Source organism: Argiope bruennichi, chromosome 3 (assembly GCF_947563725.1).
Source record: "Argiope bruennichi chromosome 3, qqArgBrue1.1, whole genome shotgun sequence".
Classification (NCBI taxonomy): domain Eukaryota; kingdom Metazoa; phylum Arthropoda; class Arachnida; order Araneae; family Araneidae; genus Argiope; species Argiope bruennichi.
Window position 1 is genome coordinate 25,509,346 of NC_079153.1, and position 25,393 is coordinate 25,534,738.

General features: G+C 28.4%; 1 protein-coding gene across 2 annotated transcripts; it reads left to right on the forward strand.

The window, feature by feature from the left end:
• Positions 1 to 1,302: 1,302 nt before the first annotated feature.
• On the forward strand, positions 1,303 to 13,008 carry LOC129964297 (uncharacterized). Of its 2 annotated transcripts, none has more exons than XM_056079070.1 (6): positions 1,303 to 1,525; positions 5,372 to 5,500; positions 9,017 to 9,143; positions 9,428 to 9,569; positions 9,981 to 10,043; positions 12,818 to 13,008. In XM_056079070.1, the coding sequence occupies exons 2-6, from the start codon at positions 5,375 to 5,377 to the stop codon at positions 12,939 to 12,941; spliced, it is 582 nt and encodes a 193-aa protein (XP_055935045.1). In that variant the 5' UTR covers positions 1,303 to 1,525; positions 5,372 to 5,374; the 3' UTR covers positions 12,942 to 13,008. The 2 variants fall into 2 exon arrangements, with proteins under 2 accessions (XP_055935045.1, XP_055935046.1); XM_056079071.1 differs by having other exon boundaries at positions 1,304 to 1,525; positions 5,372 to 5,488.
• Positions 13,009 to 25,393: the final 12,385 nt, after the last annotated feature.

A 25,393-nucleotide genomic window follows, 5' to 3' on the forward strand; every position in this document is an offset into this window, starting at 1 on the left:
TTGTATTATTTAAAAAACATTTATTTTAATTAAAGCAACTGTAGCGTACATGGGAAAAAAAATATGAAAAGTCGCTGCAACGTTTTATAAACAAAATTTAATTTTGGACAGTAATTAAAAAAACAATACATAGTCTGTTGTAAAATAAGTTTAACATGTTTGTACAAATTTATCAAAATTAGAGAAATTATTGTAAAACATTTTATAGTGGGATATTTTTTTACTTATTTTCAGTAATATGCTCTGTAATTTTTAAAAATAATATTAGTATTATTTCTTTTAACTTTTAATTAAAATATAATTAATTTTTGAAAAGTCTTTTTAACTTTAATGAGCGTCTATTAAAGAAGAGATATTGATCAAAGCTGGATGTTCTATAACCAACTAGGCAGCTTTAGAAGGAGCGGTTCCCATTTGGGTTCTATATTAACTAGCATGCTAGTATCGAGATTTCAATGCAACGCACTCCCTCCTTTACTTCTTTCAAAACTTTCAAACTTAAAGTACGAAAAAAAGAAAATTAAAAAAAAAGGGTTAAAATCTTTAACCTCATTTTTAGCAATATTATTCAAATATGAGAGCAGATCACTTTCACGTCTTTTTTTTTTTTTTTTTTCTATTAACGATCTAAAAATAAATTTGAATCTATGCACATATGCATTCACACATATATTTCTTATAGAATTTGCAATTACTATGTTCTAGAAAGATTGGCTGATTTTTAATAGTATGATGTCATTAACATAAAATTATTTCGAAGCCCTGTTTCTCTCCAATATCTTTAATTTGGTATCGGCTTCATTGCTTTTATCTAAAACAGATTTTGAGCCACGCTCACCTTACATTCTCGAAGTAGGAACAGATTTTCTGGGCAAAAAAAAAAAAAAAAAAAAAAAAATTATTTATTTTCTTTCAAAATTGTAGATGAAATGGATGTGATCAGTTTCTTATGTCTTTATTTACTATGCAGAAAAAAATTGCATCATTTTCAATTAAAAGAATTTATTTTACAGAAAAAAATAATTTGAATAGGAACAGAATAATGAAATCTTTTGAGCAATATTCTTTAAGGCAGTGTGTGCAACTCAATCTATGAAAGAAGGATGAGGAAGATATACATCGTAAAGAAACACTGGAAAATAAATTTCATTCTTTAGTAGTTAGAAATGCTGATAAGATATGTGCTTACTTGCCAAATATGTTATCCTTGCTGTCCCATCTTTCAACCAATGAACAACACCGAATACCTCTTACGTAAGGGAAGCGGAATCAAAATAGTTTCTTGAGCTAACGCCGCTCTACAATTTTGTTTTCATTCCATGCAATCACTGTTAGTTGCATATATCGGTCATTCAGAATGTAAAAATGCTATACAAATGCAACATCTTTTTATTTTAATATCGAATCACCTTTTATTTATTTTATCGTTCGTAGTAGCTTTTCTGTGTGTTTTCATATTGAAGCGAACTTTATTACCAATTTTCAATAACATAAAAAAGAAGGAAGATTCATTTACTTGAGAGAGGTATGATGATTTAAATTTTGTTTGAACTAAATTTATCAATTTATTTTACTGAAGGGAACATAATACTCTAAAATAGATGAAAATAACGATGTTTAAAGTGTGAGTTTAAAATTATCTCTGACCTTTTTACTGATTTCTTTGAAAATTGAAAAGGATAAAACAAATATTTAACGATATATGAAGTAATTTTGACTGCCACGCTATCAAGGCCATACACCTTTGAATGTTCACTTAGTAATTTTACTAGTTAGCCACTAATTTTGTGCTATGATTATATGATATATTTTACTCTATTTCTTCCTCATTGTTTGTTTATAATTTTAATTATTTCGCAAATCTTTCTGTTTTAGTTTAATTTCTGTTCATTTAATTTGGGCTATTTTTGGAAGAAAAATCTTTTTTCTCGAGACTGCAATACAATTTAATTTTGATAAGTTAAGAAATGCTATTTGCCTCTATACATCTTATAGAAATGCTATTTCTGTACATCAGACTCTATTCAGAAACCTTGTATTTCAATTAGAAATTTTGTTTAAAAAAATTGGACTTTAAAGACAAATTTTTAAGTATGAAAGAGAAATCCATCTTAATAAATGACAGAAAGCAGAATGAATAATGTCTAAAAATAAATCCAGGTTTAGTTTCATATATCTTTATTTCCTGTTTATAAGCTTGAAATGTGTTTTTCCTTCAAATTATGTGATTTTCTTTAACTTGTTTCCAATAAGGCAAAAATATTGTTAGGCAAGCAAAACAGGTGAAATATTTTTTAATCCCATCATTAAAAAATAAGACAGGAATGATAACACTTTTAATTCTAGTAACTCTATCTGAAGCTTGTAGATTCATTTCTAGTAACATGTTGTCCTGAATACAATCTGTTATATCTATTCCATTTCATTTTTTGTTTCAAAAATGTATGGAAAATGAAATTCTTGCATAATAAATTTCAGACTCATGTGATCACATTGGAGCCAACAATAATAACTGCAACAATAATAAATCATTTCAAAAATATTTTTAAAAAAATCATTTTCACAAAAAGAATATGTTTCATTTAACAGGGGTGTTTGTGCTCCGGGGAAACCCCGGAATTCCGGGGATCGTCGTTCAAAAGGAAGTAGGAATAATAATGAATTATTTATTTTGATCTGGGCGATTTTGTTTGCTTTGAAAGCAGAAAACGCAAGGTCAGCGTGTGTGGTGAAAACTTTTCCTTTCTTTCTCCAAAGGCAGTGATAATGCGTGAAAAGGGGGAAAAAACTTCTTTTTTGTTCTTTCCTTATTGCGAGTTATGACTCATTCCCCCGTTTCTCGGACATTCTCTTCTGGATTCTTTTCGGCAAGTAGGCGCGGCAGAAAAAAAAGGGAGAGACTTCGCGACCAGATGTGCGATCACGTGACTCTGGGTTCAAAGGTCTTATCTCTCCTGGCGTGGCGCCAATAAGTAGAGAAGGGGGATTTTTCGCCGTATTAGCTATTTGTCATTGATCGCTTCGCAACTTTTTTTTCACCGCTGTGTAAAATTTTCGTTTCATTTATTGATGCACGTGTAAATTTTTCGTTTCTCTTATTGAAATATTTTTTTATTTATGTACGCAAGAGAATTTCACTTTGAAATTTCAGCATATGAAACATAAATTACCCCTTAAAAATTCATATCTAATTAGTTTTACAGCATTAGATTTTGAGCTAAGAGGTAAAACCAGTACAATATTAGCTTTTGAAAAATTATCATCTTTTATGTCCCATATTTTTAGTGATAATGAAAAGTCAAAAGTAGAAGCTGAAATAAGGTTACACCAGAGTGATATTGATATCACCAAAGAAATGCTCTACACATCTGATGAAAGTGGAAATCAAGTCAAGTGTACAATTGATAAATATTGGTCTAAAGTTTTTAATTTAAAAGATGATTTCACAAATGATTATAAGTATCCTACATTGGCTAAATTGGTCAAAGCCTGCCTTAGCTGCTTCCATGGCCCATTAGTGGAAAGTGCATTCAACTTAATGGATACACTTGTCACTGACTATAGAACCTCTCTTAAGATTGATTCCCTAGATGCAGTGCAGACTATTAAATATGATTTAATGGCTTCTAAAGAAACCTCATGTGAAAAATATGGCTCAAAAAATCCAATGACTGATCCAATTCACAAAGATCTCTTACTGAATATGAACAGAAGTTGGAAAACATATCAAGAGGACTTAAAAACATGTATTTCAGATGAGTCACCTATAAAAGTCTCTGAAAAACCTTCTACATTAGCAGAAAAGCAAACTGCTTCTACCTCTGCATGTGCAGTTCTCGAGGAAATTTCTTCAACTGTAAATGAGGAAAATAAAAGTCAATCTTCCTGCAATTATGAAGTTCACCACAAAAGAAAGACAAGCCCACAAACATCAGAAAATAAAAAAAAGCAGCAGAAATTAGATAAATTTTAAAGAATTAATTCAGATAATTTAAAATATTTGCATAAAATGTAGTAGTTTATATGTTTAAAAATTTATGGTTATTAATTTTGCAAAAAAAGCAATTCATTGAACTTTTATAATTAGGTCATTCAATATTTCATAATTGTAATTTTTCATTTCTCTCCCCCCCCCTTCTCGAAACTCCAAAATGCCGGTAGTAAGTCCGTAAAAGTTTCAGGGGATTTTTTGGGGTCCCACAAACACCCCTGATTTAAAATCATTTTTTCCCCTTAATTTAAGAAATAGAAATATAAATTGCTATAAACAGCAATTTATTGCATGTTCTTAGATTATGAAAATGCATATTATATATATATATATAATAGATCCACTAATACATTTCTTGTAGTATAACTTTAGAAAAATAAAATTAATTAGTTATTTTTACTATTTAAATTTAGAAAAATTTGCATTATGTATTTCTGTGTGTCAAAAATTAATTTAATTTTTTCCCCAAGAATCATCATGCTTTGTATCCTTTGATTTTTCTTTTACTTTTTAAAACTTGTTCATTGTTTTGGTTCTCATTAGCATAAAAACAAACATCATTTAGCAAAGCAAAGTTGGGTATGAAAATAAAAATTTTAAATTAAAAATTAAATCTTTAAAGTTTAGTTTTTCCTAATGAAATAAGTTTTTAAAAATACATTAAAATTTAAAAATTCTAAATGTAAAATTTTTGTTATTTTGGATTTTTTTTTTATCAATTATCAAACTATAAAAAACAAGAAGCCTACATATTTGTATAAAAAAAGAAATGGTTTTATTTACAATTGATTTTATCTTAGGTCATTTTAAAGGGATAGTATATATACTAAAGGAAATTTTGCTCTTCTTAGTTTAAAGAACTGAAAATGTGACATAGGAAGAACAATTAAAGCATTGGGAAAACTATACCTATTAATTTTTTTAATACAGCTTTATTTTATTTATTTTTTAATATTTTTCTTTTAGCTTCTGTAACTTTATAACTAAGTCATCTATTATATATTCTTATTAAGTTATAGAATCAAGAATTTATTCTTAAATAATGATAATATTTTGTTCCATTGTTACAATAAGTGAAAATATAAGCTAAAACAATCTGTCTGATAAATAATGTCAAATTCATTGCTTAAATAAAAAAATATATATATCTGTATTTTGTTATTTTTTTAAAGTGTAGCATAAAATGATTGAGAGTGATTTATCACATACATGCTTAATTTCAATATTTATGATTTCTCTTTGCAATTGTTAAGTTTATAAATAAATTTCACAGAAAAGTTTTTTATTATGACTTAATATTTCATTCTGAAAACTTATGTTATAATCTGAAAGCAGGATAAACTAATTTTATTTGTATTTCATTTCTTTTTACTTATTTAGAAAATGGGTAAAGGGAAATATCGAAAACGTATTCAGTCAGTTGCTGGATCCAAAAAAGAGAGAAACACATCATCTGTTTTTAAAGCATCATCATCTTCAAAGGATAAGGAAGAAAAAGTATACATAATGGTTTAATTCAGTGTTCTGTACTTCTTTTAATTCTTTGTTTGAAAATTTTAAGTCTAACCATTTTGCCATAAATGAAATTTCAAATTTGATTTAATAACTTTTATGTGTAAGATAAATCTTGAAAATTTAAATTTTACTATCTTCCAATTTTTGAAACAAATTGCTAGCAATTTTTATAGTATTTTAAAAAAAGATATTATATTGGACACTATTCTATTTATGGAACCCATATACCTTTAAACCTTAACAATAACTCGTCAAATCTTAATGGAAAACTCATTAATAAAATAACACTATCATTTCATTAAGGCCCCTTGAATGAAATACTGCCCAATATTGGGTATGAAATATTTAGATAAATTTTTAATTATAATTGTAAAAACGAAGAAAATAATTATGAAGTTCTGAATATTATTTTAAATTTTAATAATTCAAGTTTATTAGTTTATAATGTTACTGAAATGGCCAAAATAAAATAATTTATCATTTCATTATATTTATTATAATTATTATTTTATTTCTTTTTAATTATCTAATATTCTATTTCAGATGGTTTTTTTTTTTTTTTTTACTTTGGTAATTTTTTGTTAAATAGAAGCTGATGGCAAGCATAATATTACCATGAAATATCACTTCTCCATTTATAACTTCAGTCATTAAAATATACTTAACAGAATCAAATACAATAGTACTGAATCAAATGTAAAGTCAATTAGTAAAAAATATCAATATTAACTAAGATAACTGCATTTATTAAGTGTGATACACATTTTGTCAACTAACTAAATACTTTTCTTGATTGTGCATTTTACACAAAGATTTCTTTAAATTTCATAAATAATAATGCATATATACAAGTTTTAAGTGTAATAACATTGGAAATAATTTTAAGTGTGTGCAAAATTAGCATTTTTTTTTTTTTTTTTATCTCTGCTATATGTGTTAAGTTAGTATTCTTTTAGAATTTTTTGTAGAAGGTTTCTCCCATTGCTTTATATTCAGATATATATATCTCTACTTGCTTCCCTGTCAGTTTAATGATTCGCCTTTTAGTATCTATTAGAACATCTTCCTTTGGTTTAACAAATCAGAATTTATATGTTTGTAATTATTTTTGAAAACTAGTTTATTTATTATTTTATTTAGGGTTTTAGCTGGGTTTTTTTTTTATTGTTATTATTTCAGTTTCAAAAAGTAAAGAGTAAATGATAATACAGCAGATTTAATTAAATGTTTTGATATAATTTAGAGAAGAAAATGTAGTAAATCTGTAGTATTGATTTATTTCAAATGTACATAATTATTAAATTTCAATTATTCAGAAGTAACTCATTTAATTTGATTTATAATTGCATCTGATTAAATAAACCACAGAGCTAAAGGACTTTGCAATATGAAATTTGAAGCAAATAAAGAATGTAATTAGCCATGATAAATAAATATCTTGAAAGATAAAATGTCATTTGTCACGTCTAAACTCTGTTAAAATTATAAACTTTTTATGATGCAATTAATGGAATGAAACTTAGAATTTTGATTTTATAGAGATCATAGAACACTAATTTAAATTTTCAACCATTTCATAGTTTTCAATCATTTAGGAGTCTATTGAATATTTGAGATATGTATGAACGCCGCATAATTTTTGGTTTCAAATTCTGTATGATTTAATTTATGTCTTTAGGTTTAAAAACATCATTTTAATGCATGTACAATGCAAAGACAAAACATTTATATAGTTTAGAAGTTGATACTTTTTGATAATTTGTTTTTAACTACAGAAATGTAATTACAAATTTGTTACCTTTTTTTCAGAATGCACATAAATAAAGGGTAAAAAAGTCATTTTTCACAATATGCTAAAATTTTGAAAATAGAGAATAGAAGTTACTGCTATTCTAATAACTTCTTTTTCATTTTATTAATGCTGTATAAGAATGATTATCTGATTATTATACTTTATCAACATTCAAACTGTATATAACAAATTCATTCATCCATCATCTGTTATTTACTACTTTTCATAACTAGCTTCTATATTTATACTTTTTATTTATTATATTATCTTTTATGGAACTTACTTAGCTGTGAAAGTGAAACAAATATGGTGCTTATGTGTTAGCCATATGCTGGTGATTAATTGCTAGAAACATCATGTTTATTGCAACCGTTAGTTAATCATCGAAATAATTGCCTGAGATGTCATATTGGTCTATTCAATATGTTTACCAATAACATGATCCAGGTGGGGGGCAGCTTGTAATTGAGGATGAAAAGCTTCCAGTATGGTGGTTGGTTCGCGCTATCCTTGTCAGTACACAAAAAGGGGAGAGTCTGCCTCCTTCAATCGAAGATGAGACATACTTCTTTAAGGAAGGGTTGTACTGTGGCCAGTGATGGCCCTTAGGACTCAGTCATAGTTCCTGCCAGTGGTGCTGATGCGGTGGTCCAGTCATTCAGGGTTTTCCGTGCTCCTTCCGTCGGGTCGGAATTGTCAGTTTGTGATTACTAATGACATGCATTTAAACTAAAAATTCAACCTATTAGAATGTGGTTAAACCAAAAGTTCACATAACATGTGATTAAGTCTAAAATTTACTATTGGCATGTGGTTAAAGGCAAAATTTTGCAAATTGCATGCAGTCCAAGTTTGCCAATGATCTGAATTAAGGGGAAAAGTTCAGCCTTGGTATGTAGTTAATGCCCAAATCCAATAGAAAAAAAGGCAATAATTCATTTTTTTTGCCTTATTTGATATTTTTTGTGTTTAATTTCAACTAAATGATTCTTCACTAACAATTGGTAACATTATCTAATAATGAAAACATTGCCTGTTAGTTTTACAAAAAATATACTTGCCATAAAAGCTACCAGATTTGAAAAATACGTTATCTGAAAGCAAGTAAAATGGACTTTGAATCAATGTCTTTTCACTTTAATACATTTTTTTTTATTTAAATAAAAAACAAACCTAACTTTCTTGAGGGTTTTTTTTTATTATTATTATTAATTTCCAAAGAAACTTATTGCTTTAGAAATTATTTTGATGTTATCTTAACGTTATTATTGTTTTTCAAATTAAAGGAAGAGATTACTCTTCCAGCATAAGTTGTTGAAGTTCCAATCAAAAACTTATTAATACTTTAATTGTTACTTTAGCAGCTGGTTTTTACTTTCATTTCACTTTGCAGCATTATTTAAAAGCTAAGTTATTTAAACAATGAATTAAATTTATTAATTTAATAAATGTATTCATTTGCTACCAGAAATGTCATTTTACTGATTGATTAATTTATTTTATTATTATATTTTTATCTAGTTTGAAAAATATAAAATGTAAGTTGTATTTGGAAAATATCTACCTAAATTGGGAATGAGTTTCTAGATTGTTTGCATTAAAAATTCCTAACACTAGTTGTTTATTATAAAATTCAATGTAATTTACGTAGAAAGTTAAAAAAAAATTTTATTGTATAAAATGATGTTTCATATATGTCATTCAAAATTCATTTCTAGAAAACGATTCCATTGAGTGTTAGACATTTCCAGAGAAGATTAGCCATTACCCCTGATGATATAAATGATGATGAAAGACTTATCAAGGCATACCGAAATTTTGTACAGAACACATCTGTTGACAAAGGTTAATGATTTTAATTTCAATACATCAAACAAAATATGAATATTATGAAAACAAATTTAAAAAATGCTATGTAAATAAAATGCATATTACAGAAGTATAGATGCCAAATCATTTTTCTTAAAGATGGTTTGATTAATATAAATGAATGGATAATCACTATCAATTATTAATTCTTTTTATGCTTATAATTTGAGTTCCTGAAGGGTTTTAAATCTTCCTATCTAACAAATGAAATATTGTATGTAGGTTAATTTAGATTCTCTAAATTTGTTTTTCATTTTTAGGGCATGACGGTCTGCATTTGGCAAAGCAAAACAAAAGAGCCAAGAAAAGAATGTTGGCTAGAAAAAAATTAGCTGGTGCTTTTGGCAATATGGGTTCTTTAGTTGATGCTTTACCTTCTGTAAAAGAAGACAACAAAAATAGGTGATATTATGTTTTATCTTTATTTGCTATTTTTATTCTATGTTTGTTTTTGGTTTGTATAGCAGAACTACTCTTTCATACTTGACAAATAGGATTTGAGAATATTCCTGATGTACTAGAGTTTTTAAATTTTGTATACTTTTGTGTAATTTGGATGACAATAAACTAGTTTAATATTTTCATGTCTTAATTATCAGTTAATTGATTAATTTTATTAAATTTTGATGTTGTATCATTTTTCACCACCTAGAAAAAAATTTATTCATCATTCTGTAATATTTATAACTGTAAGTTAAGAATGATAGAATAGAAAATATTTATAATGACTGAAATTTCTTCTTTTTTATGCACTAATTATAGGTTTTTTAAGAAATTGTTTTATTTCAAAGTTTTAATATGTTTCTTTTTTAGTTCTGGATCTGTTAAAGAAAAACCCCGGGTATGCAAATCTTTGAAATCACAAGAATTTGAAATGTAAGTGATAAATTTTTCAATTTTTTATAATTATTAAATGGTATTATTTGTGCTGCTAGTTTGATTACTTTTGATTAATATATGAAGCTTGAGGCAATTTTAAAATTCTTTCTTCTGTAACTTCAGATCTACTATGTCTTGGACATTAGGCTTGTTATATCTGTGAAAGTTGAAACATTCAAGAAATCATTTGTCAAATCAGTGGGATGGATTTAATGTAACAGTGGGGAAAAAAATTTACCCTTTAAATGATTTTTCAAATATTATGATAAATTACAAGAAAGTGAAAAATGTGACATATTTTCTAATTGCAGTATCATTTGTGAATACTTTAATAATATGTGAAAAATTTTGGTAAAAAGTTGTATGTAATGCCACATGTTATATTGGTTTGGTGTATAATTATCAGGCGTTTTTAAATGATATTATCAGACATTCATGACACTATTTATTATGAAAAAGGAAACATAAAAATTTGATAGTAACATTTTTAAATGATTAATCTGGAGTGTAGTCACCATCTATTTCAATGATTGTTTCCCATTTGCAAAAATGGACCCCGCTCCTTTCGTTGAAGCAAATCGGTGAGGCTTCGGACACGTTCAGTTTTATTGATGCCGCTCAGTTCATGGGGGATCCATCCAGCCAATTTCCATACTTTTCCAAGCTTTTTGAGATGATGAACGATGGTTGAATGTTCCACATTGAAGTTGTCGGACAGCATTCGAGTTGTCAAGCTATCGTTCCCTTCCACGGCTGCCAAAAATGCCTGGTCGTCGAAATCGACTTCTTCCTAGCATATCCTCCGAGCTACTGTTGCCACATTTGAAACGGGCAAACCATTCCCTGCGTCGACTTTCTCTGCTTGTGCCCTCGACGAAAATTTTATTGAGATTGCGAAATGACTGCATTGATTTCCATCCTTTCTCAAAGTGGTACAGCATAGTATGACGAATATAAGTATGATTATAGGCACGCATTTTTATAATCTAAAAGTAGAAGAATGTTTTCATTCATAAATTTATAAAATATTATAAATTTTTATTAAAATATAGCATGTCAAAGAAACATCTGATAATTAAGCACCAACCCAATATTATCTTATTCGTCACTAAAATAACATAAAAAGAAAGATTTTTTTTCTTACTTATGTTTTTGTATAAATTATTTAATCTGTATATGTCAAAATATTATATTTTGAAAAGGCTCTCCATGTAGAATTTTAGATCCAGATCTCTGTAGTAGACCTGAATATTTGATAGTTATAATGAAACATTTTTGCTCACATTTGTCAAATTTAAAAATAACATCTCTTGTAGTGAATAAAATTAAAAAGAGGCATTTAAACAAAGCTAAATTATTATGCTATATATGCAGTAAATATAAGAATATAAAATAAAATGTCCTTCAAAATTCTATTAATATTTCATTCAAAATTTGCTTTTGTTTTTAAATGATTAGTTTGGTTTGTTTCAAATTTTATTTAAAGCATGAACCTTTATACTGAAATATAACTATTTTAGCAACAAAAAGTTATGACTGATTAACATATGCCAACTATTGCCATTAACACAATAACATATGACATGTATGTAGAGGTATGTTAACTCTGGCTCGAAAAACATGCCTCTACTAATCGGATTATATATCAAATTAAATATCTCTCACGGGCCCTAGGGGAAAGCCCGGTTGAGATTAATGCGTAGAGATGGCTCATATTAAGAGAATCACACACTAATTTAACATATACAAATTTAATGAACGGGACGAACGGCTGAGCCGCTTTACATCGAGGGACGCCAGTACAGTAGCGAACACAGTTCTTAGAGCGGGAATCAGATAGCTTCTTATTGGCTGTTGAGAGACGACGCGAGCGCCGTTAGGATGACACTCCGTACCGGGAACGCCGCTAGGATGACGCTCCGTACCGCTAACGCCGCCAGGGGGACGCTCCGTACACTACATGTATGACACATATGATATAATATTTAACATATGAGCATGAAATTTATTGCCTGTTAAAACAACTGCATACTTATGATAACTGGAAGTAAAATATTCAATAAAAGCCAATATTAAATAAAAGGAATTAAAATCAAGAAATATAAATATACAAAACGTATTCAAACACAAAGTCTAATTTGAAATATCATTTAGAAAACTTGATTAAACTATGTCTTACATATACAGTCATTCATTTTGAAACAACTTAATTTGTATGTACAATTATTTGTAATATAAATCTGATAATTTAATTTCTTTGCTTTCCTTTCACATATCTGGTATGTTTGAATCTTTCATATTAAAAGAATAATAGCTGATATAATATGAAATGCAAATATTTCATGCTTTTATTTAACTTTCCTTGGTCTGTGTTTCTAAATATAGAATCATAATCTATTTTTTCATTCCCATTTTAATCCAATAGAATTTTCAAATTTCACACACTTTTATGTTCTTAATGACTGTGCACTATAGTAATATTTACAAAATTTAACTATCAGTTAATCAATTAATTTAATTAAAACTTGATTCCTTGCAAGTGCTGTGGCTTAGTAGTGAATTTGATATAAACAAATTAGTTTCTAGATGCCATAATATTTATAATAATTAATTATAAAATTTAAAAAAAAACAGAAAAGATAAAAAAATCTATTTTTAAAAAATCCATTTTTTAATACATTAATAAAAATGTGTCTAAAATCCTATTATATTAAATTTGCTGTTTCCTTCTTTCTTCTTTTCTTGTTAGTTAATTTTTAATGACTTTCTAGGTTGAACGACATTCATTGGTACCATCATGCTGTACAAGATCCTTCTTTTCTGGCAGATCCCTTTGCTGCAGTGGCCTCAAATATCCATCTCCGCCTGAAAAGTGAGCAGAAAGAGTCATCTTAAATGTCTAATTTATATATTTATTATACTTGTGTTGTTGTTGAAATAAAAGTTATTTCTTATTTCATCATTTTGACTGGTGTGTCTTTGTTGTGTAGCAAGAAACTGAAGGATTATTCTGTTCTTAGGAATAATTGCATGCAGAAACATGCTGAATTGTCAGCTAAGAAACCAATCAGAGTATTTTTAACCCTGTTTCTTTTATATACAAGGTGTTTTAAAAATTTGGAATAAGCATTTATTTCCTTATATATTGCTCTTAATGTTTAAAAAAATACATTGTTGTGGTGTTAAAATGTCAGTCAAATAATTTCTCCTACTCCTACCAAACCTCTAGCTATAAAATTTGTTGAGATATTAAAAGGCGAATTTATTTGGAAGCCTTTTTTATACCTCAGACTGGTGTTTGAATGTGTCTCTGTTGCATGTTTCAGAAATAATACATATATCCTAATTCGTTTTTGAAATGGAAGAAACACAAAATAATAATGCATTTATCAAATGTTTATTAAATTTTAAAATGGTCAAGCAATACATTATTTTAAGTATTTACGAAATTTGTTGAAAATCAGCTTTAATACCTCTGTAAAGTTGAATTCTACTAATAATACTTGCATACATGAATATTTGTTTTGTGATTATGTACAACTTGAATTTTCAACATTTCAGTAATGTTGCTAGTTACTGAAATGTGTCATTAAAAAAACTGCTCAATATATGGGTGGAATAGTATTATTTTCTTTCGAATTTGTATTACACCTTAGAGACATTTTAAACATTCAATTTCTCAAGTTGCTTTATTCTTTACTTCAACATCACATCTCAAACTGTTTACCAATCAACTTTAACAATGCACACTGTGTGATAGCAAACTTCTAGGGATAATTAAATTACATATTTACTAGACAAATATTTGCATCGAATTTTTTTCTGTATTGAATAAATTTTCATTTTTAAAGCAAATATTTCCATCTAAATTTGTAATTAGCATTTGTAAAATTGAATGTAGTTGCAAATTTCTTTGGATGTAATCTTGAAATTTTATGTGTATAGATGAATATAAGAGAAATATTTGTTTTTTATGACAATTTTATGCTACGAGAAACATAAAAAATTATAATGTTTTTTTAGTTTTTTTTTTAATTTAAATTTTTATTATTTCTGGAGATGCCAAAATATATTCGTATAATTGTTCACCTTATTTTTAACTGGAAATTTATTTCTATGTGCATTTAGGAAAACAAAATGTTATTCCACATTTTTGGGGGAGGTGGGGGGCAACTTTTTTACATGACATTGTGCTATTTATGCTTAGCTTTGTATTACACTTATAGAGTTGGAATAGTGAGCAGAGGTATTTCAATCCTATTTTGGTGTAAATAAATAAAATCACATGACTTGTGGTTAGAATTTGTATTCATTGTAACTGTATTCTCCATTATATTTCAACGGCAGATTATGTCTTACTTTTAACTATTCAGTTTTAAAGCTTATTTAAGTCATAGTTTACTTTTGCTGTGCAATTGGATGCAAAGGAAAGGCTTCTAAGAATAGTCCTGTATTATTTCATTGGTATGTACACTAAACATATTCTATTTATATCTATTTTAATTCTATTTAAAATTTCGTAACTTAGATCACTCAGTGATTTTCATGTTATAACAGAATAATATTTCATAGTTTGGTTTGGTTTAGTTATTATATTTAATTTAGTTAACTTGTTATTAAGCTTCATTTAAACTGATATAACTGCATTATATTTTGCTACTCACTTTATTTTGATGTCGAATGAGTTGCATGTGCTTGACTGCAAGAAGCTTGGCATGATTTTTTTTCTCATCAATACATACATACATACATATATATATATATATATATATATACACACATTATTGGTTCATTACTAATTGTGTAATTATTTTAATGCAAATAAAGTTTTTTATTATTTCCAATATGTAGTGACTTTTTTACGATAAATATTTAAATTGTATTATACTGTGAACGATATTAAATCTTCATTGTGAATGAAATAGTGAAGCTGAAATGTATGTCTTATTAAAAATGTTATATAGTGAAAGTTTATAAATGTGCAAGTAATGTTGCATGTTTTTATAAATTTTAATTAAGATCTAAAAAGAATCTGGTGGATATTGTAAGGATAAGAAAATATTAAAGAAAGAAATGCTATTTTTACAAATAAATTTTTTGTCTGAATGTCAACATTTGTTAATAACTTATGGTATGCACATATTCTAAAATCACCTTTTTTGTAAAAATTTCCTGTTTATTTATTATTTTGTATTAAAGTAAACGATATGTAAAGTCAACGAAAAATAAATCATTTAAGATACCAAAAATTATTTATTTTTGTGTCTATGGTAGTTAGAAGCAAAGCTACTGGCACGTTTATAAACCAGATGTGAAATTCTTAAAACTGATACTAAGAAATACAAATATTAAATATGTAGTTTGAGTTATTATGCTACAAAGTTGTCAAAATATTACTCCATTTTACCTTATTTTACTTTGTAAGTTACAATCAGTCTCTAAATTTTGCAAAACAATTTTTTACGGCTTATTTAGCATATAGTGTGGAACTTTGGAAAGAGGGTGCCAGTTCTTGTGTTGTCATTTGATCACGGTTAAAAATTACTAATAAATAAAGTTCTTGGCATGTAAGGAATTCCGAAAAGCTCATGTAGAATGGCACAGGCAAAAAATGAAGGTGAGCTTTGCAGCCTAAACATTTAGTAACAGTGCTGCCGATGTTCTAGAGTACCGTGAAAAAGATTTAAAGCATCCAGACTTTCAATGTGCTTTGTGAAATTTTTTAATAACATTTTTGATCTTGTAAATTCAAGAAACTTATTAGGAAGAGGCTTTAAAAAACCTCTGTCTCGGAATACTCAAGCAGAGTTCTCTATCTTTATGGAAAAGGCGGAACTCTATATCGAAGAACTTAAAACTCCTAATGAACCACCAATCCTGGAAAGCAACCATAGAACTAGGATTCTTGGTTTTCTTATTTATTTGCATGATGCTTCAACACTCTATAAAAATAATTTGAAGAACCAAATTCAACAATGATTTTTTTGATGACTTACAAGTTCTCACAAGACCATCTAGAAATGTTTTTGTTTTTTTTCTGCCATCAGAAGTAAAGAGGACTGTAATAATAATCCCACTTGCAAACAGTTTCAGGCTGCTTAAATAAGGCTTTTGTGGCATGTGAACCTAATAAGTGATGATTTGGATAACAGCTCAATATTAAATTTTCACCTACGGTTAATATGCACAGCAAATCTATCAATGATGTAAATTTAGAAGAGGAGGACGAAAATGATAATGTTATAGAAATATTATTAAATCCTTATATATGTGACATTTCATCTCACATTGCTGGATTTGCAAATCGAAAATTGGCTAAAACTGTGAAATGTCCACAATGTATCACTCTATTGATAAAAGATAGCAAGCTCACCTGACCTATAAGTGGATTCCCCTCTTGATTTTTCTGTATGAGTGCAACCTATCACAGAGGAAAGATGGGGGGGGGTGTTAATTTATCCCTCTGAAGATATTTTGAAAGTCTGTCATTTGCTGAAATGGAAATTCGAGTACGATGACAAATTAAGAGCCAAAAATATATGATATATAGGCTCATATTGTCCAGCTTGATCTTTTTAAACTTAGGTACTTCAGAGGTAATATTTAATGCTTTGAACAAGCATGCTCAAGATCAAAATCCATTAGATAATTATGAAATTTTGCCATTAAAATCAGTTTTGTATGAATATATCAAGATTCGTCTGTACCATATTAGAAAATTTCAAATAAAAAAGTTACAAAAAAAAAGTTTCATAAGATCAATACGAAAGCCATTTCATTTAAAGGATACTAAATATTTACATTTTAATATTACTGTGACTTCTTTGAGTGGGAATCTATATTATTTTTTTTAAAGCAATTGTCAATATTAATTATGCTTTTTAAAAATTATTTGTTGGAAACTATTTCCCATTTCAGGGGACCTCTTAGTTATTATTTTAATTAATGCTCTTAATTTGAATCGTTTATGTTTGTATTGTAAACTATTATTTATCTGGAGAATTTATAATTTAAAACTAAATATTATTTTCTTTGTTTTATTATGCAGTGATTAGGGATTGCAATACCGGACCAAAATTTCAATACCGGTATTCGGTATTTTTTAAATCTTAATACCGGGATACCGGTTTTAATACCGGTATTAGAAATTTTAGAAAAAGAAAGAAAACACAGGTGTTTCTTTGTTTTATTTGCCAGTTTTGTTAGAGAGTGTAAATATCACAAAAAATAATCTGTAACTTATAAATTATAACAGTATATAATCACAAAAAAGTAAAGAAACATCTTATTTATTTAAATCACAAAAAAAGTGTAAATATCGCTATTCAGTCTGTGGTACTATTACAGATTTTTGAAATGTGATCTTACAAAACAGAATGCATTAATTGTACTGTCATTAGGCCTGAAAAATAATTTTATGTAAAAATTACCAGCTGTCAAAAACGCTCTTTCGTCATCTACGCTAGTTGGTGGTACTGTTAGCAATGCGCGATATACTTTTTTCCAAGTATTTACCTCTAAATCCCTCATCTTCAAATAAATCGATTTCTCGTCGGATGGTTTTGGATATAGCTGATTTCTGTATTGTATTTTGGTTCGTAGAATTTTTTTTTATTTATCGCTAATTCTAATTTTTGTTCAAGAGACAATTCCTTTTCACTATCGACAGTAGTGACATCATAATCTTCGATAATTGAACCGAATTCTTCTGAATGTGGATAGATTTGTGGGTAAAAATTTTTGGAAAATTTACTCTAAACTTAATCAGGTTTGAATTGGTTATTTTCTTTTCTTCTTTTTCATTTTCATTTTTAAAATCCCTATAATTATGTAAATACCATAACACATTTTCTATTTCGGTATGCCTTTCTTCTGTGCGATTTTCCAATGTAATATATCATTCTTCAGATAGTGATGTGTGCTGTTCTTTCAGTGACTGCAACATGAAATTTATTGTTGCATTAGCTGTTAATAAATTAGAATCTCTCCGACATAATGTCTCAATAGTCAGTTTTATTGGAAGTAGAGCTGATATAGTTCTGGATATTAAGTCGAATTCACTATCTGAAAAATTAATTTACAAGTTTAAGTCGATTATTGCTTTTTGGATTGAATTTCTCAGTTTCAAAAATCGTTCCATCATTAGAAGTAAACTGTTCCAATGTGTTTTAGAATCTAATATTAACATATATTCTGTTTTATTTTCAGTTAGTATATATTTAAGTAATATATCCTTTTTATAGGGGAAAGATTAAATATCTTAACATTTTTTTGAACTTTATAAATTATAGGAAGCAATTCTTGATAGGTTAATATTTCATCCTCATTAGCAATATCTTCTTCAACAATTACATTATCATTATATTTTTTGTCAATATCACTCTCATTCTTACTCTTTTCAAAGTTGGAATCCGAAGTTTCTATATCCACAGTATTTTGATTCTTCTGTTCTTTATTTTTTTTGTATAATACATCTATTACTCCTAATTGAATTCCATGTGCATAGCACAACTGCTGATTTGCACCAATCAACTTTCCAACTTTTTTCATAATTGTTGCTCCATCAGTCGTTATGGATACAATATTTTCTTTCAGGGATAATCCATGTTTCGCTAATTTATATCTAAGTAATTAATTAAGCCATTCATTAGCTAACTAATTTCGCCCGTTAGGGAGGCATAAAAACAAAAACGTATACTATTTTGCTATGTTCGCGATACCTAAACATATAATGGAGACAATTTTAAAAATTTCTAGTAAATACCGAAAAACCGGTATTTAAACTTGTGAATACCGGTATTTCAAAATTGTACAAATGGCTCAAAATACCGGTATTCGGTATCCCGGTATTGCAATCCCTAGCAGTGATTTCTTATGTTTCATTATTCTGTGATTTAGTCTGATAATTTATGGTTCTTATTATTAAAAGAAAAAATTTTTGATCTAAATCGTAAACTTCTTTTATCCTTGAGAGAAATTACTTTTTTGTAAACACTTCAGGGAGGTAAAAATGGAGAAAATACTAGTGAATTTCGTAGAATTTTCTTTTTATGGAATAAAAAGCAGTTATGGTATAAAAGCAGTTCCCGTTACTTACTCTAGGCCATGCTGTATTTTTTAACAATATTCATGTACTTTAATTTGATAATACATGTTTTTGTCGTATGTTTCTATCATAATATATATTTATATACTATTTTCCAACGGATGTAAACCTTGACAAAATAACAGTCAAGATCTTTGAACTCTATTGCTCATCAATGCCCTAAAGTGTTTTATTATTATTGTTATTATTATTATCATTCTGTAAAGAAACTGGAAGAAAGAATACAATTGTTTATCTGCTTTCATCAGAAGTTTTTAAATAAATATCTATTGGGCAGGTATAGTGATTTTTATTTATAAAGAAATTGATTTAAATGTAGTACTCATCCAAAAGTTTATAAAACTAATATAGAAGAATATATTTACAATTATTCAGTAATTTTAATTTTTATTAAAACTAACTGCCTAAAATTAGATTAACATCGCTATACAAATAATAAATAACAACAAAGTAGCTGTGACTGAGTTAGATTAACAAAAGATTTTTTGAATTTCTTTTTAAAAAAAAATGTTGTATTACTCTATTCAATAAAATTACTAAAATGAATAGTCCTCGGAATAAATATTTAGAAATATAATAATTAAAAATTATCTCTTTTTACGAAAATAATTAAGTAATCTATGATCAATTCTTAAAAACATTTTTTTAATTGGAATACTAAAAAAGTTTTCACAGATATTCAAGAATAATGTATTCAAGATAAATGATATTAGAAAAGGTTTCCTAACAGTTTTAATCTTTTAAAAAAATAATTGCAACAATAAATAAAATCTCAAAAGAAGTCTATAATATATTATTTAAGATTCTATTATCTCCATCTCTTAATAACAGGGGGATAGTGTTGGTATATGCAGGTAAACATATTTTGAACAGAAAAAAAATTAGGTCACTTTTAAAATCTGTCTTTATAAAAGTTTTTTTTTTTTTTTTCATCTGTTTGAGTTAATGATAGAAAGTATTTGAACATGTAATGTAAAATTAAAAGGCATTTTTAGGTAAATAAAAGAATTAAAATGTTTACTTAAAGAAGAAAAATAATTACTTTTAATTAATGCAAGAAAAACAAAATAAGAACTCAGTTACAGATGCCATGAAAAAGAAAACATTATTTTTGGAACCAGTGCGGTTAGTTTTCCAAGATTGATAATCATAAAACAAACACACACACACACACACACACAAAAAAAAAGTCATTTTTAGGAAATGTTATGCCAACCTGACCCAAGGCAGAGAAACTAAAGATTGCGCGACAGTTTTTGAGATGCCAAGATTTGCGATATGGCACCAAGAAAGGTATTCTTACTCTTAAGATTCACCACAAGTCACGTGACTCATGGTGGGTAAGCTTGTTTCGAGAAGAAATAAGCGACTTGCACCCTCCATTTATATCTCAGCTCTATGATCACAGTCAAAAGAAAATCGGAATTTTCGGGTGAACTTCTCTTTAGTCGATTGAAGATTTATGATGTCAAGACCATTCACTAAAGAGCATACATCTAACTTGTTGCATTTTTCAGCTATTCCGAACTTTATTTTCAATTTGTTGCATTATTCAGCTTCCGCGTACACACGAATAGATTAAATAAGCAGATAAGTAACCCTCTGATGGATTTGTTGCGAATCTACAATTATAATGATAAAATAATACGCCAAATATATTTGTGCTTGTTTTTGAAGTTTGATTTGTTTTCGTAGCCGAGTAACATAACCACTAGACAAAAGTGATCACTCTGGTTCGGAAGTTGTTATCTGGCTTATGATGTAACCACCACATATTCTTCCTAGTACGTTGCGATCTAGGGATATTGTCTTTGTTTCCAAACAGACAGATTTCCCGTTGATGGGTTCCGTCTGAAATTTCACAGAAAATTACTTTTTACTTTCCCGTATACTTAGTATAGAGAAAGTATAGTAATCGTCAAAAAATTCGAACTCGAGATTTTGACAAATCTCCACGATTTAGAACTCCCTGAGTTCGAAAAACCGATTTTTTGGAAAATGTCCGTCTGTCTGTGACAAACACAACTCAAAAACGCTTTGAGCTAGATGTTTGAAATTTGGTATATTGTTTTTACACCAAATTTGTAGATTTTTATCAAATCTTGTGTAAGATCTGCTCAGAGGCTGTTCGAATATAAGTTGACATAATTATTACAAAGCAAAAAGAGATAGATAAAATTCGGTACACAGATTTAACATTTATAGTGTAGATAGCTAAAAAATTTTGAGTCAAATCCAGTTATGGGTAGATTGTCTGTCGGTCTGTTCTTTCAGGGACATGTAGACGCTATAATTTAAAAACACAACGACTTAAGATGTATATCAAATATGGTATGGGATTTTATAACTTGTGCAATTTAGTGTCAAACTTTTGTTTCAACTGATTGAGATAAACATATCTTAAACACTAATTCCAATTTTCTAAATTATTAATTCATGCCACGGATTAATCGCCAAATAACTCTCCGTGAGTGACACGATAGATTCAGTAAAAATGCTCAATTCACGCCAAAAGTAACCATTGTACGCCAATGGCATGTAAGGCGTTCTTTGGCATGACAAGTGTATCAAAGAGTATGTTGGAAGTTTCGGGCATACCAATACCGTTGATTCGTAGTAAAGACTGAATTGATCTTTCTGACATATATTTCGAGTTATCTTTGAGTACAAATTGCAGAAAAAAAAGTTTTTCGAACATCTGACGGCTTAACCCTTAAATGTATGAATTTTTGCGTTGAATAAATAAAATTTGAAATAAACAGGGAAATTGGAGTAGTTTACGGGAAAAATACAAAAAAAAAAAATTAATTAATTAATTAAAAAAGCCACATAAGAGTTTCTTTTAATTTTCAAAAAAATATATTGATATATTTTTACATCATCATGAACAATCACTTCTTGAATTCCACACATTTACTGCCTACTGTTAATATAATATTTCAGATATAAATAATACCTCTCACTACATTACAAAACATGAAAATTCACGAGACGATTATTTTTAGCATTTAAACATAAAGAAACTACTTGACTACATTTGCTACTTGACCACTGTGTTGTGCCCTTACATAGTGGAATATGTTTGAAATCAAAGGCTAGTGAACAATGCCGTCTTTACGTACATCTACAGACGGCAAAGAATTAAGATGACCCTCTAGATTTAGTGAACTTATGTAGAACCGTTTTTTGCATCACAAAAAGAAGCTACATTTTTCTTGCATAAATTTATCATTATATACAAAAATATAAATATTATTCGTTACTTTTAACTTGTTCCTGTTGAAAAATAATCTTGTATGTTTTTATTTCTTTTTATATAAATAATCGTAGTTATATAAATATAATCGTGAAATATATACAAATAATCTTTTTATATAAATAATCGCGAAAATGAAACTGTACTCAGATAATGTACCAAAAACAAAAATTGTTTACTTTAGTCTAGCTATATTAATGTCCCATTTTTAAAGGGACATTAATATTGCTAAACTAAACTATTTTGGAACAGACCTTGTAATTTTGAACCGCGGTCAGGTGACGAGGACGACACCTGAGCTGGCACCCGCTCTTCAAAATTCCACACCATACTAGCTGGAAGAAGTTTAACTCGAATGGATTTAAAATGTACCTGACCCACTTACACGACCGTTCTTCGGTGGAATCGGGTCTCAAACCTGAAACTCTCCGGTTTGGAAGCCGAGACATTTCCACCAGGTCACCGCGGCCCTCTACAAAAATTATCACAAATAGAGAAATAAACTGTCAAAGATTCTAGTTGCGTTCGGAAACGTTAAAATAGTTTTGGTAAAATTAAAATTTAAAAAAAAACACTATGCAAAGGTTGCTATATAAAGAGGTAAGAAGTTTTAAACATACCATGCAGATCTATATGGCTATGCATTTGAAGGTTAAAACATAAATAATCAACAAAATTGATTTTTTTTTTAAATACTGTTATATAAACAAGAAAGTTAAAATGTCTTTTGGTTTTTCAATGCAACGCGCATTTATAAACTTTTTGAAGGTTTCGAGTGTTCAATAGTATCTGAATTGCATAACTATCCAAATTTGTCAGCTGCATAAATTAGAGAGCATAGGAGGATTTGTTGTTCTAGATAGGTGGAATTACCAATTATTATATATGGAAATTTCGTTAGAATTTGTATGACAATTCTAATAGTCGCCAAACTGTTAGAGAGTTGGTCCAGTACGATGAAGCATCTCCTTGTTTCATTCGTGACATACAATAATTTTTCTATTGACTACTAGAGCCCCACTGGCATTTGTTGAGTTGCACATCAACAGCACCTAATCGGAAAGTTAGATCTTTTAATTTTCATATCTTGCATTACTACTGATATTTTAGTATTAAAAAATAACAACTTTGGTAAATAAATAATACGGTACCATAAAAAGTAGAGCTTTAGGTTAGTGTTGTATTTTTTACCCATAATATTTTTACTTTCTCTTATACGAAAAGAAAGTACTACTGTAATCGTTAAAGAATTCGAACTTGAGATTTTGGAGAATTTCCGCGTTTTATAACTTTCTGAGTCTGAAATCACATTTTTGAAATTATATCTGTTTGTGAATGTAACTCAATAATCTTTTGAACTAGACGGATGACATTTGGTATATGGTCTTGACTCCAAACTTAACTTAATTAATTTTTTTTTTTAATTTTGAGCGAAGTATATTCAGAGGAAGTCTGTCTTTATGGCTTTCTGAATATAGATAAACACGATAACTACAAAAGTTAAACAGCTAGATAGATAAAATTTGGTACTCAGCTTTAGCACCTAAATTGTCGGTTCGTATCAAATTTGGAAATGAAGTCTGACAAAGAATTGACCGTCTGTCTTCCTGTACTTTTATGTGCATGTAAAAGTGATAACTCAAAAACCCGGCGGTTTAATTGAATAAAATTTTGTATGTTACCTATTAACTAAAATTGGTTAGATGTTAACTACGGTGGCAATTTTTGATTTGAATCGGTCGAAAAAAGACGTTCAAATGCACATTCGATTTTCTGATTCTTGATTATTAATCGAATGCCAACTATTAATCGGGCCGCGGTGGTCTGGTGGTAAAATCTCGGCTTCGGAACTGGAGGGTTTCAGGTTTCAGACCCGATTCCACTGAAGAACCGTCGTGTAAGCGGGTCTGGGGCACACTAAACGTTCTGGCCAAACGTCCTCCCTCTGGTGTGGAGAGGGGGCTGCCAGCTCAGGTGTCGTCCTCGTCATCTGACTGCGGTTCAAAATGACGAGGTCCATCCCAAAATAGCCCTAGTGTTGCTTTGAAACCAGATGTTAACATAACTAAACTAAAAAAAGCCAGCTATTAATCATCAAAAAGGGCACACAAGATCTAATAAAAACGACAGATTAACGCTAAAGATTATTATTTCGTAACTTTGTTCGGCAGTGCCATGCAATGAATGAACAAATACCGCTATTCTTTACTATATATTGAAAAAGCTCATGGGACTTTGAAAGTAAAAATCCGAGTGGCTTTACCTAAGGTCCGCAATTTAATGATGGCGAAATAACACTTTTATTAAAGAATATGTGAGAAAGTTTAGGAAAACAACTCGCTCTGATTTTAAATAATTATAAAACGATAATTCAATTTTATTGAGCTATTCCTGGTAAATTAATATTTGCTTAAATGTGCTAAGATAAATTTACATTGTATTTGTCATGATGTTTATTTTCTTAAAGTTAGGTGCATATTTTTTTCTTATATTCTTTAATTAATTCGTTATACACTTTTGATACTTTTATTCAACTGATAAAAAAAGTAGGTTTATTAAGTGTAGAGAAGATTGCAAGCTCTTCTAATCAAAAGAAGAAACAGCAAACTTGGGAGAAAATCCCATTTTATATAAAAAAAATATTTTATTTATATATTTCAATTTATTTTAGCTTATTTCCAGCTAAAATTGTGAAAAAAAAAATTTTTTTCCCTCTGTGTAAGGCCTGTGTGAATATGCATGATTAGTAAAAATTTAAACAAGACATTTATGAGGGGAAAGAGCTGAATTTTTATATTTTAACTCTTTACCGGTAAAATTACCTGTTTACAACATTTTTTCAACCTATTATTTTCGATTGCTTTTTTATCTATTATGATCGGGAAGTGGGGGTGGAGGTAATATGGGAAATGTCATCTGGTCAGTATAGGATGTGATACGCTGAGTGATATTTAAGGTCTGCTGTGTTTGTTCAATTTTGATTGT

What these genes read in the sequence shown, in the direction of transcription:
- LOC129964297 (XM_056079070.1), top strand. Translation starts at nt 5,375, where the DNA reads ATGGGTAAAGGGAAATATCGAAAACGTATTCAGTCAGTTGCTGGATCC. An exon ending in GAACACATCTGTTGACAAAG is followed by an intron (nt 9,144 to 9,427) that starts GTTAATGATTTT and finishes TTTCATTTTTAG; the next exon opens with GGCATGACGGTCTGCATTTG. An exon ending in AAAGAAGACAACAAAAATAG is followed by an intron (nt 9,570 to 9,980) that starts GTGATATTATGT and finishes TTTCTTTTTTAG; the next exon opens with TTCTGGATCTGTTAAAGAAA.